Source organism: Mesitornis unicolor, unplaced genomic scaffold (genome assembly GCF_000695765.1).
Source record: "Mesitornis unicolor isolate BGI_N332 unplaced genomic scaffold, ASM69576v1 scaffold20789, whole genome shotgun sequence".
Taxonomy (NCBI): domain Eukaryota; kingdom Metazoa; phylum Chordata; class Aves; order Mesitornithiformes; family Mesitornithidae; genus Mesitornis; species Mesitornis unicolor.
In genome coordinates this window covers 92,886-104,973 of record NW_010208222.1, presented here as the reverse complement: position 1 = coordinate 104,973, position 12,088 = coordinate 92,886, and the positions used below count along the sequence as shown (strand labels likewise).

At 45.8% G+C, this 12,088-nt stretch overlaps 1 protein-coding gene across 1 annotated transcript in view; it reads right to left on the bottom strand.

The window, feature by feature from the left end:
• GLI2 (GLI family zinc finger 2) overlaps positions 1-12,088 on the bottom strand; it is a 37,289-nt gene that overhangs the window by 2,010 nt on the left and 23,191 nt on the right. The window contains 4 exon segments of the mRNA XM_010192426.1: positions 2-322; positions 1,371-1,707; positions 4,848-5,129; positions 9,557-9,721. Of these exon segments, the coding sequence (XP_010190728.1) occupies positions 2-322; positions 1,371-1,707; positions 4,848-5,129; positions 9,557-9,721 (1,105 nt within the window).

Sequence of the window (12,088 nt, the reverse complement as noted above, 5' to 3'; positions counted from 1 at the left end):
AGCCCCGGCATCCCGCTGCACTGGCTCACCTCACTTGACCGACGGGAGGCATCCGTAGAAATCGGGTCATAGGAGTCAGCAGAGCTTGTGTTATTGGGACGGTGCCCGAGCTGTGAAGCCTCGCTGGAACGGCGGCTGGAGAAGTATGGGGAGATCCCTGAAGATCTGCGGCTGACGGTGTAGGCAGAGCTGATGGTGCTTGTCGTACTATCACGGCGCTCGTTGAGTTGGTTCAGCATCGTAACCTCGTTGACAGACAGTTCCATTATTCTGGGATTAGGCAGCGTAGCAGAAGAACCACCATTATTTTCTAGAAGAGAGCCTGAGAGAAATGTTGTGGGGAAAGAAAAGGTTAAGTTAGCTGAGAAATCCCACTTGGTAGTGTTCTTGGTGCCAGGACAGACACACAAAGCCACCCCCAAATATTGTATGGGAACAACAGTGAACTTCATTTGCTGTCCGTGAACTCAAATCTTCACCTCTAGCTTTGTGTCCATGCATAAAGAGAAAGAAGGCTAGGGAGAAAAGGTCCACAAGTCTCTACTGCAGAGTGTTCGCAATGTGTACCCTACTGATGCTCAGCTGCTGAGGAAGTGCCTTCACATGGGCTTCTCTTAGTAGGAAAAAAGTAGGACTGGTGTGAACAGTGCCTCAGGAAGAGAATGTCGTTACAACCACAGCTGCTCACTGGGACGGATGCACAGCAGTCAGGGATAGACGGTTGGGGGCCCAAAATTTGACACACAGCTCCCAGAGTAAACTAAGCTTCTCTGCTATACTAAACCTGAATTTTAGTATAACCCAGAACGTATGCCTTGAGACTTCTTGGCAAAGTTAGAGGAGCACTGAAGGGATCATAAAGATGCCTTCGTCAGGAAACCCCAGCCAGTGGAAAACCAGCATATGAAGCTGTAGGCAACAGCCCACAGTCAGGAGCTCTCAAAGTGACAAAAGGCCTGTCAGAGCAAGATCAAGGACGGAGGGCTTATATGGATTGCCACTGTGCTCCCACACTCTCCCCGGAGGCACATCAGCCCTTGGGGAGCTGGTACTGCTGGAACAAACCCAAGCAGTCTTGTGGCTGCCCCTGTGAGGACAGTTGTGTTTGCATATTGAGCACGTCCAGGAACAAGAGACACATAACACTTCTGCTTCCCTTCATTCTTCTGTAGCAGTGAGCAGCTGGGTTTTTGTTGCACATCATCAGACGGCTGTGATTATACCCGAGCTCTCCATTTTACCTGACATCTCTATCCAGCAAAGGCTGACTCAGGGGCAATAAGAAATTATCCTCCTCCAGGGCAGACCTTTGGTTATGAAACCAAACTCTGGAGGATTCCTATAGAATATGGCCCAGGCCCATGGCTTACCATTTCCGGAGATGGGAGGCAGCTTGGTGTTTCTGGCTTGTGGCGCTGGGCTCACCCATGAGCAGGAATCCTTAACTGTCTTGAGTTTCTCTTTCTTGAGCTGTTCAAGTCGTTGCATCGTTGTCATGTGTTTCCTTAGCTGCAGGCTGACTGTCGAATTACCAGATGAGACCGTTGAGTCCACAATAGGAGCGTTGTCGTCCAACGCCGTCAGATCTCCCAGACTTCCCCCACTGTGCATGTTCATTTCTACTCCACTGTCATTGTTGTTGGTGCTGCCAAGGGGTGACGGCTCACTGCTGCATGATGACTGGCCACCAGGACTGGACTGACACATCTTGGGGAAGGAAAAGAGCAGGAGTTGTGCAGGTGGAAACATGGATAGAAAGAACCCAGGAGCCAAACATTCCCAGTGGTCTCCGCATGTTCAGCCCTATCCCAGGCTCTCCCCTCGCTTGTTACCCTTTCCTGCTGCAGGATCTCAGCTCTACCAGAGGGCAGGGACACCCTCCCTGGGGAAGGAGGACAGGGCAGCACCAAGGAACTGGAAAAGCTATGGTGGGTTCAATGGCAGGATGGAGAGAATCCAATCTCCAAAAGATTAAGGACAGATGCTTCTCGAAGAAAAGCCACACATTACCTGGTTGTGCAAGGTATGTTGCAGCAAGACTTGGCTTATCTAGCATAGGATCAAGGTCTAAGTATTTCAGACACAACGTATTTCTGTCTTTAAAATACCCTAACATATAATTAGGTTACCTGACAAACTTCCCAGCCAGATAAAAACCTGGTTCACTGTTTGCAAACTCCCACTTGCAGATAAGGCAGATAAGCACCATAAATATTTATTTTATTTACATTAGGAATTGCATTTCACATTGAGTAGTTTATTTGTGGCAGACAGTAAATGGTCTGAACTTGCTCTGAGGTAGCTGTTGCTGCTACCAGACAGGATGCCTGGCTTCTCTGCTCCAGGCCCATGCTCCAGCAACTGTCAGAAAATGGGAGTGCTGGAAAGGCAACGTACTTTGTCCCAGGCCAAGGTGGGAGTGCAGGGTGATGCAGTGCTTCACTTTGCTCCTTAGCAGCCCTCACAGACAGGGCTGCCTGGCTCTGATGGCCTCATTGCCCTTCAAGCAGGGCGGTGGAGATTGCAATCCCAGGATTTAATGGCAAACTGTGATGCTGGAAGAAGGGCGGCAAAGGGAATCCTCAGGCACTGTGACCTCCCCCTTTATGCACTCAGGCAAATATCCTGTGCCCCTTCCCATCACTCCACCTCAAGTAGATTAACTTTGATGGGTCTGCAGGACACCATGATTTATACAGCTATTTTAATACAAAGGATTTCTTTGCTCACCTTAGTACCGACTGTCCTTAGGAAGGTAGAGTAAGGAAGGGTAAGTGGGAATAAAGAACAGATTGTTAGGACAAAGACAACATTAACAGAAAGGACCACGTTAGTAAAAGGAAGAAGAGGACAGAATACAACACAAATTGCTAAGATCTCCCCCTCTCCCGTACCCCATCTTCCCTGCCATCCCTCTTTGGTGGCCCAGATAAAAACCCCTAGGAGAAACTTCCCACCAGTTTCTCTGGGCTTGGGATTAGACTCAAAGCTGGATCAAAACAAGCGGCCTTGGTGTGATGGGCACCCGTGAAGCATCTCATCCCTTTTACCACCTGACCTTAACCATAAAACAGGAGTTGGACATAGGCCCACCAGGTCAGATGCCGCCCGTTAGATGTGCACAAGTGAAGTACAGCAGCACTGCATGGGGAGAGTGGAGAGGAACATCTGACCCATGGACCCTGCCGCCAGCAAGACAGCTTGGCTGCAATCCTGGGAGCTCAGAGCCCTAGGAAAACAACCCCACACCTTCAGGAGAAACAGGGTGGGGAACTGTGATTGTGTCTGTGTTTTCACAGGAAAAAAAAACAACAAACCCAACACATGGGGGAAGAGTATTGGAGAGAGGTCATTCTGTCCAGTGATTCTCACAATCAGTTTTTGTAACCCAATACAGAGCCTCGTTACAGGAAAACTGTTCCTTTAGTCAATTAAAGGCAGTTTGGATGTGAAAATACTCAATTCCTTCCTAACTGACACATGCTGCTCATTAGTAATTTGTCCGACGACACATCCTTTAACCATTTCAGAAAGTCTTTGTAGCTGCAAGGCCTGTTGTTTCACAGGAAGAACAATCTTTTAGCCTGGATCTGAATCAAGAAAATATATACTCTGGAGCTCAAAGTCCTTTCAACTCTAGTGAGAAGTCTGAGTACTGCATGTACGCTCTCCTTCACAGGAGAAAGTCTTTTCTGCTGTATCCAGCCCATAACCTGCTCCACTCTGAGCTGCTGCAGCCAACCAGAACTTTGAGTATGAAGGTGAAGAGAAATATCAGAAGGTGAAGAGAAATATCAAAAGGCAAAAGTGACCCATGTGTTGCAATGCCCCATCTCATGCACCGGCATTTGTGTGCTGAGGAGCAGGTGGGCTCCCTGCATGGGGTGGAAGAGGCTTGAATGTGTTTGGGCCCATCACTGTACACACCTCGTTAGCACCACTGACCACGCTGCTGCCTACTGTGGAGCAGCTGTAATGGCCAGAAGGCTGTTAAATGGTCTTTGCTTCAGCTGGTGGCCATTCATGTGGCTGTAAATGCATGATCACAGTTGAGTGCAAGCCTGTACTCTGTCGGCCACAGCCTTGCTGCCATGTTTATTTCTGGTTTCACTTCCCTGCCCCATCATCCCACTAGAATTTTCTGTGGCAGCTGGGAGTCAGGTATTGAACTCATGTACTCCTGAGCAATCTGCTCTAGCTGACCTTCCTTGAGTAGGGAAGTTGGACTAGACGATCTCAAGAGGTCCCTACCAACCCAAACCATTCTGTGCTTCTGTGTATGGTGGACATGACTGAGGAGTTGAATTTGCTTTAAGACACCCATCAAAAATAAACCAGCTATGCCCACTGGCTTCATTAGGCAGCCCACAACAGAGCTGTGCCAGCAAAACTGCTGCGCAGCAGCAGCCTGGAAAGAAAAACAGTAAAGGGTGCAGGGAGGAGGAGAAAAGGGACTGCTTAAGCCAGGACTTCTGTTTCAAGAAGTGTTCATCAATCCATGCCCTGCGGTCACTGCTCAGTTTAAACTGGTGAGGCAGGTAAAGCTCATTTGACCACAACACTCTGAGTTTTACCCACTTTCACGGCACGGGGAGGCCAAGCTCAATACTGGGCATCATGTGGTCCCCATGAGTATGAGTGCGGGAATTTGTGATGCTGGGTAAGAAGGTGTAAAATGTACTGGACTATGCCCTGACCTGCAGTTTCATCTCTGGACTTGAACTCTAGGGCGTTGGCAGGTGAAGGAAAACTGCCAGAGAGGTAAATGGCATGCAAATGCTTCACGCCCCCATTGCATGAGAGAAATAAGGGGCCGCATCATTTCTGCCAAGAGCAACTGCTCTTACCACAGAATTCTCCGTTTTTATTGTTTTGACTTGCAGGCAATCCTCCATGGTCCTGGTGGTGCTGTTGGCTTCGGGGCTCTCCTCTGCAATCTTGCTGCTTTGCTTGGCGCTTGCCTCATTGTCCCCATTTTCCTTGAGCGGAGGTGGCCTCGGGTGAACATCGTTGCGCTGCTTCTTCGTGACGTGGGCATCGGGCCCGTGCACAGTCTTGACGTGTTTCCTGAGGGAACTGGGGTCTGTGTATCGCTTTGTGCAGCCAGGGATTTTGCAGACGTAGGGTTTCTGTCAATACAAGCAAATCTTGTGTTATATTTAGATCAAAACCAGATATTCCAGGATCATTGTATGGGCCAAGAAAATACAGTGAGCATAGTGGTTGGCAGTTGCACAAAGTGGAGCATCTGCTCCACAGGATTCTGTAAGACTGAGATCTCTAAGATGTGATATATAGGCTGCTGTCGATCCACACAGACCTGGCCAGTCATTTGGTGTTGGCTAACTCCTTGTTTTCAGTTGCTGGATTAAAAGACAGCTAAGAATTCATTAAATATTTTCCTAATACTGCTTTCCCATGTATGTATTTGCTCGAGTGGCCACAGGAATGTTTCCCGATTACGGATGGGAGGGAGGTGATGTAGGGACTGGCCGTAACACATTCTGTCTGCTAAGGTGGGGTCTACACCAAGAAAATGTCTGAGACCTTCTGGCTGATGAAATTCCAGCAAAACCAAGCCAGACTGGATTCACCCTACCCAATCTATCATACTACACCAGCACCTGTCACCTTGAAATCTGTTATTGTGCACAACAAACCACAGGCATGCAATGTTTTGGTATTTTTTCAGACGATAGCACGCTAGTCCTGAATTCATGAATCATTGATTGCCACAGGAAAACAAGGCTGAAGCCATGCTTCTGAAAACAGAAGTCAGCAAACAGATACTTTTCTTCTTTTAACTTTTTTTTTATTGAGTTTCCAATTCCAATGTGTATTAGCACCACAGTTGTTCAAGCTGGTGATGCTGTGCTGGAAGATCTGAATTCATCACAAGTTCTGCTTTCAGCCTCATAGATACTCTAAGTATTTTTCTGCCAACACACTGGGATAGATCCATGAAAAAAAATAGATAAATGTTGTTTGAAGGCTACCCAAAACGACCATTCTTATTCCTTTTTTTATCTGTTTTGTAATTTTGTCCAGAAACTTAAGCGAAAAAATACAAAGGAGTATATATCCTTCGCAGAAAGCCAGCATCATCACATGAAAAACACTGAAAGTCTGTTTTTTATTCAAAAACTTGCTTCCTGACTGATCTTGGCACATCACTTGAACACACTAAAACCTCGTAACAACCCACTGAGGTAAATATTTAATATATTTTAAAGCTGGGTAAACCAAAGCACAAAACGTCAAATTGTTTATTTATAAATCTCATGCAATCTTTTGCACAAGGCATTATTGAAATATTAGTGCTGTTATTAAAACCTAAAGAATAGAATGCCCAGCACACGTGTTAAAAAACCTTACATAAAATAGTTCAAGGTTCTTTATACAGATCCTTTAGGCCCAACAGTTCTGATTTTTCAGAACCAGTAATTAGGGTAACACGATCGGCAGACACTGCGCCTAATGGGGTATAACCATTCTCTTCATCAGGCCATGCCTCCTGCAACTTAACAGAGCACAGGTGCTGTTTTGTTGGCATGCCTTCATATATGCCCTGGGTTAACCAGATTCTGACCTCTAATGTAGTGTATGCCCTAGTGAAGTCAACAATTTAGGTATTCCAGATGCCTCCCTCCTACTCCCATACACATCCAGCATGATCCTCCTTAGGGTGGGAGAAATGGAGAACTCCTCAGGCACTCAGCAGAACTGAATTTCTGCATTTTACCCTTGTTCATCTTTAATTGGAGAAAATGTCACTCCAAGCCTTTGGCTGGCCATGAACTCATGCCACTCTTTCGCGTACGCACTGGAGAGTGGTCATGGGATGAAAGCCTTTTTCCCAGGAGTTACTCTGAAGGAATCCCCTGAAGCAGTTCAAATGGTCACTGAAATTTTAAAATGGAACAGTGTATGTGACATTTCAAGAATCAAAAGGCAGTGTGGTAATATATCCCCAGCCCTGAACTTCAGCATGTTGGACCATACACTTATATCCATTATACAATGATGGGGACAAATACAGGGAACCTGGAACTTCGCCCTTCAAGGAGACATGGGTGACTAACTATGAAACTGTGGTGTATCCCATGTAAACACTGCAAGCAGAGGAAAATATTTAGTAGGTAGCTAGGAACCACAATAAAGTTACCAATCAGTAATGAGAAATATTCACAGCCACAAAGTCCTGCTTTGCATCTATGTGGTTTTGTGAGCCAAGGTCTCAGTGCAGTTTGCTAACACTTTGATCATGGCCACAGCTGGTTGCAGGACCCTCACCTCAGCCTGCTGCCCAATGCAGTGATCTCTGCCATGAGGGATGTTACCTGTTGCAAAGGATCACATTATATGTTCCTCAAAAAGAGAGTGTCAAATATATGGCCCAGAGAGCCATTATATGCAGCCTACAGATCTCCCACAAGTCTTGGGGTATGCTTGTGTTGCATTAAGGAGAGTTCAGGAGCGAGCATGATTGCAAAACCTAAGATCTATGTACTATGTAGTTGCCATGGTAAGGCTCAGCTGGCCTTATATAAATCCTCCACCAGTGGCTATGCTGTTTCTGAGAAGGCTTTGGCATCCTCCAGGGGAAGCAACAGCAGAGAACGAAATCCCTATTTGTCATCTGAGTCTTTAATTTGTGTTGTTGGATGCAGCCTGTGTCAAGTGTCAGCATATTAGATAAGGGTCCACAAGAAGTCAGATGGTCCTGCCCCACAGCCTCACCTTCTTGCACAATGGGAATCTAGGAGAGCAGACCTTCAATTGTGCCCAAGTTCTGCTCAGGCAAAGTGAGGAGTCATCCCAGATCCAGTGCAGCTCCTGATCTGGATCACTTAGGAAACTGAACCCATCAAAGAAATGGCACTTAATAATACAGTCAAAGCCAAAATTCCACATGTAGGAACAAGGGATGTCAGCTGGCCCAACGGAAAGGAAACTCTGGCCTGCCTAGGAAGGATCCTGGAAAAGCCTTAGGGATCTGAGCTCAAGTGATGTGCAGGCAAAAAGTAGCTCTGCTTCAGTGTGGATGAACTGGGCAGACTGAGTCTGTATCCAGCACTGAAAGTTGCACCAGCAGTCTTGACCCATCCACATCAGAATCCTTAGGGCTGGAAGAAAGATGCAAACTTCATTTAAGGACAGAAAAAAATGTTGCAGTAATGGCAATCTCGAGTGGCTTTATCGATTCATTTAGCTTATGAGAAAGAAGATGAAGAGTGACTTAATACTGTAGTGTTATGAGGTGGAAATAGCAACAACAAAAGGGATGTTAGATCCAGCACTGGAGAAAAGCAGAGAAAGCAACCAAGGCTGAAAAACAAGCAATTTCTAGTAACTGAAATGTGAGATTAAATCATGACTGCCTACCATTTAGGGGAAGAAGTTTTAACAGGGAGTAAATGATGGTCAAACACTGGTCAAACACCTGCTACCAGGAAGGGAAGTTGCTGAGCAGACGAGAAGCTGCATGGCTTGTTGGTCCCTCCTGGCCTCAAGAACACTGTGGCCCTAAAACATCCCCAAACTACCCAGTGCTAGTGCAGACATGGGCTAATTTTAACCTGTGTCCTGCTGAGGAAGTGGCTCACTGGTGAAAGAGAATCCCAACGTTTGGGTTCATACCCAAACCAATACAAATAACACTGGGATTCAGGTCATTCACTGGGTCCATCTCAGCATCATACAGCATGGGATGGCATTCTAGACTTTAAGTCCTTATTCTGACTCCAACAGAATCTCAGAAACCTACAGAGTTTTGGTTACCACTGACTGATTTTATGCCAGAGGTAGAGATACTCTCAACAAGCCCATTGTAGACACAGCATTGCTTTAAAAAGCTGTCATCCGTGGCAACTGTGTTCCATTTTCCAATACTCTATATTTAACTGTTGCAAATTAGGCTACAGACAGAATTCTTCATGGCTGCAAACACTATTAGAACTTTGGAGTGTTGTTTTTTCTTCCCTTGTCAGCTAATTAGTGGTAATATAAATTTCAATCGCCGGCTGTGGTTGATTGCAACAGACCATCACATGCGTTACAATAAACTCAATTTCCTTTGCTCCCCAACTACTAATAGTGGATCTTAATTGGCCAAGGTTAACAAAGCATTGCATTGTGCTCTATCATTGCACATCAAACGATGGTGGGAGTATTATTTCCAGAGCATCAGGATCCAGAGTAGCTGTTATACTACTGCAAGATTGCTCCACAGTAGTATTAAATACCACGTGCACAACTGTACAATCCTGTTTGCGCCATTAAAAAATATAAATTTGGAAAATGCTTGCTTTAATTTCCAAAGCTGATTAAAAAGTTTGCATACTTTAGCATCTGTTTATGATTTCAAACGTGGCTTTCATAAATGTAAAGCTAATGTGATCTGGCTCTCAGCAAAATAAATCCCATTAAAAAATAAGAAAATCCTCTCATTACAGAAGGTTTCTTTTTACATGAGTCCAGCATGTAAAGTGTATGTTTATTGTCAGCAAAATTTAAAATAAAGTCCTCTGTTGAGCTGTGGTGAGCCCAGGCTTACCTCATTGGAATGCGTCCTGTTCTGGTGCTTGGCTCTGTCCGAGGCATTGGAAAAGGCTTTATTGCAGCCTTCGTGTTCACAGACATAGGGTTTTTCTCCAGTGTGGGACCTCAGGTGTGTCTTTAAGTTCTCCAGGCGGGAATAGGCTTTGGAGCAACCCTCAAACTAAAATAAAAAAACACGAGAGGAGTGATTAATTAACCAGAAGAATTTGATTTTGCCCCTGCCTAAACCCTTCTCATCTGTTTCTCATTCTTTTTTTTTTTTTTTCCCTTTAAAGAGCTTGTGTTTTAGGGAACAACATCCACTTTGTTGGGGGAATTTGCTTCCCTAAGCAGGCTGAGAGTTTCAGAAATGACTCATATTTAAGGTGCTGCTCCTTGTAGAGTACTCACCTGACATTTTAACAAGAGGCTCTTTTTTCTAGCAGGGCTGAACACCCCTTCACTCCTCCCAGGGCTCTCTTAGCCCCTCCTGGTATCCCTCTGCAGCTAGCACGCTTCGAAACGGAGGCCCGCTCCTTCCCACCCAGAGAACTGACGGTTTCTTGACAGCTTGATCAGCCTTGCAACTTCACTAGCACCAGTGCGGGAAAGGCCAGACCATTCTTTAACACACAAGCAGAAATCCAGCAAGCTTTGAAGTTTCCCAAATTACAGCTTGGGTTTGCTCTTCGAGGATGCTGTGGTCAGGCTGTCTGACATTGCCAGTTTAAAAAACAAGACACTCAATCTTGAAGATAGATGGATTTTTGGATGACAAAACAGGCCAGGAACCTTCCTGCTGGAAGGGAACCAGCTGCCCACACAACGAGAAGGAGCATCTTGGGAGACACAGTGAGTCTTTGGGTGATGTAAGTCCTGCCACCCTCCACTCCGGCTGGGCTGCAGGCTTCTCCCTGAACCTGCCTTGTCTGCAGCATGGGAGGATTTCACATCAAACCAAGGAGGCCATCTTAAATGCTCTTTGGCGAAAAGTGGGAACTTACAAACACTGGAAGAGCTTTTAAGAAATGCAAGGCTCCCTTCCAAATTCTAGCTAAGTGCTGCACTCGCTGTTCAGCTGGAAGCATTGACAAGCCCATGCTGCACTTCCTATGCAAACTTCTTAAAAAATATTTTACATTTGAACAAGCAGCTGCTCCTGTTGCAATGTATGCAAGCCGCAAGGTGGTGTATTTTAGACAGATCACTTAAGCGTGTCTACAAGTTCAGTCCAGATATATGTAAGGTCTGGCATGGGGATGGTGGATGTAAGCCAAACTTGCTCTTCTCTCTTGAGATACCCCGACTTCTTTGGGGACAGAAGGAGCATCCTCCAAGAGCTCATTCCTTCTGCAGCTTTGTTCGGATGGGATGAACCCACTTCCCCTTTTACAGACAACTTTTATTAGCCCATTTGGCCCATAGAACATGCCATAACTTTGAGGTAGCACAGCATATCTGTTTGTTCTCTTCCCCTGTGCAAAAAGCCCTTTACAACTCAATTTGCTCATGTTTTTTTGAAATACAGCATTCCATTTGCTAGAAAACAAAGGGAACTCAGCACGAGGCAACTCATGTGTCCATTCTGGTTTTGCTGGATATTGACAAAAAAATGCAGTTATTAAGAGCAAAAGTATTGAGGCCCCATTTTCAAATAAGAACTTCTTGGCAAAGCAACCCGTACATGTTCAAAGCAGTTATTCCCACTCTTACGCGTGGATTTGATTATGTCAGTGGGAGTTCTGGCTGTCATTTGCTGAAATAATCCTTGAATCCCAGGCTGCTATTGGGCTCATCTGTAGCTTTATGTACACCACAAACTTCTTGTCTGAAACTAATGGCGCTTTGAAAAATCACTGCCAGAGTTGGCCATGGAATGCTCTGCCAAAGAAGGGCATGGTCTGCAGAGCTGCCATGTATCCCAGGCAATTGGAAACCAGTGAAACTCTAGTTCAGGGAGGGTTGCTGTGAGGTACTGCATGTGGAGGGAACTGCAGTTCTCCAGCAGGCAGAGGATGACTTGAGACTCAAACTCATACAGCCTTGCTGTTGCCCCAGTGCGACACAACTGAGTCTTGAAAGAGGCAGGACTGAGCAGCAGTGCTTTTTCCTGCTCCCTTATAGCACTGAAAAGAATGCAGTCTCTGCCGCGTTTTGTCTTCTGGGTCCCTCTACCTGCAATGACAAAGCTGACCTTTCCCTTGCTGCTCACTGTGTAGCACACTGACGATCAATGTGCTTTGATACTTTTAAGGAAGATTGGTAAAGTGCTAGAACTGGGAAAAGTGCTTTAGAACATTAAAACAAAGGATGTGGTCCTGTGCCCCGGGGAGCTTATGGTCTAAATTAAATGAACACAGGGCTGGAAGATTGATAAAGGAGTCATACAGCAAGCAAATCATACATATCCGAATATTTGTATGTGGGAGCTGGGGTAGAGCCAGGGAGGGAGCAGGGGTGGAAGTGACTAATGGAGCAGAAGAGGAGGAATATACAGGAGGAGGGCTCAGACATCTGCTGCACAGAAAGAGAGACTCATCCCTAAGAC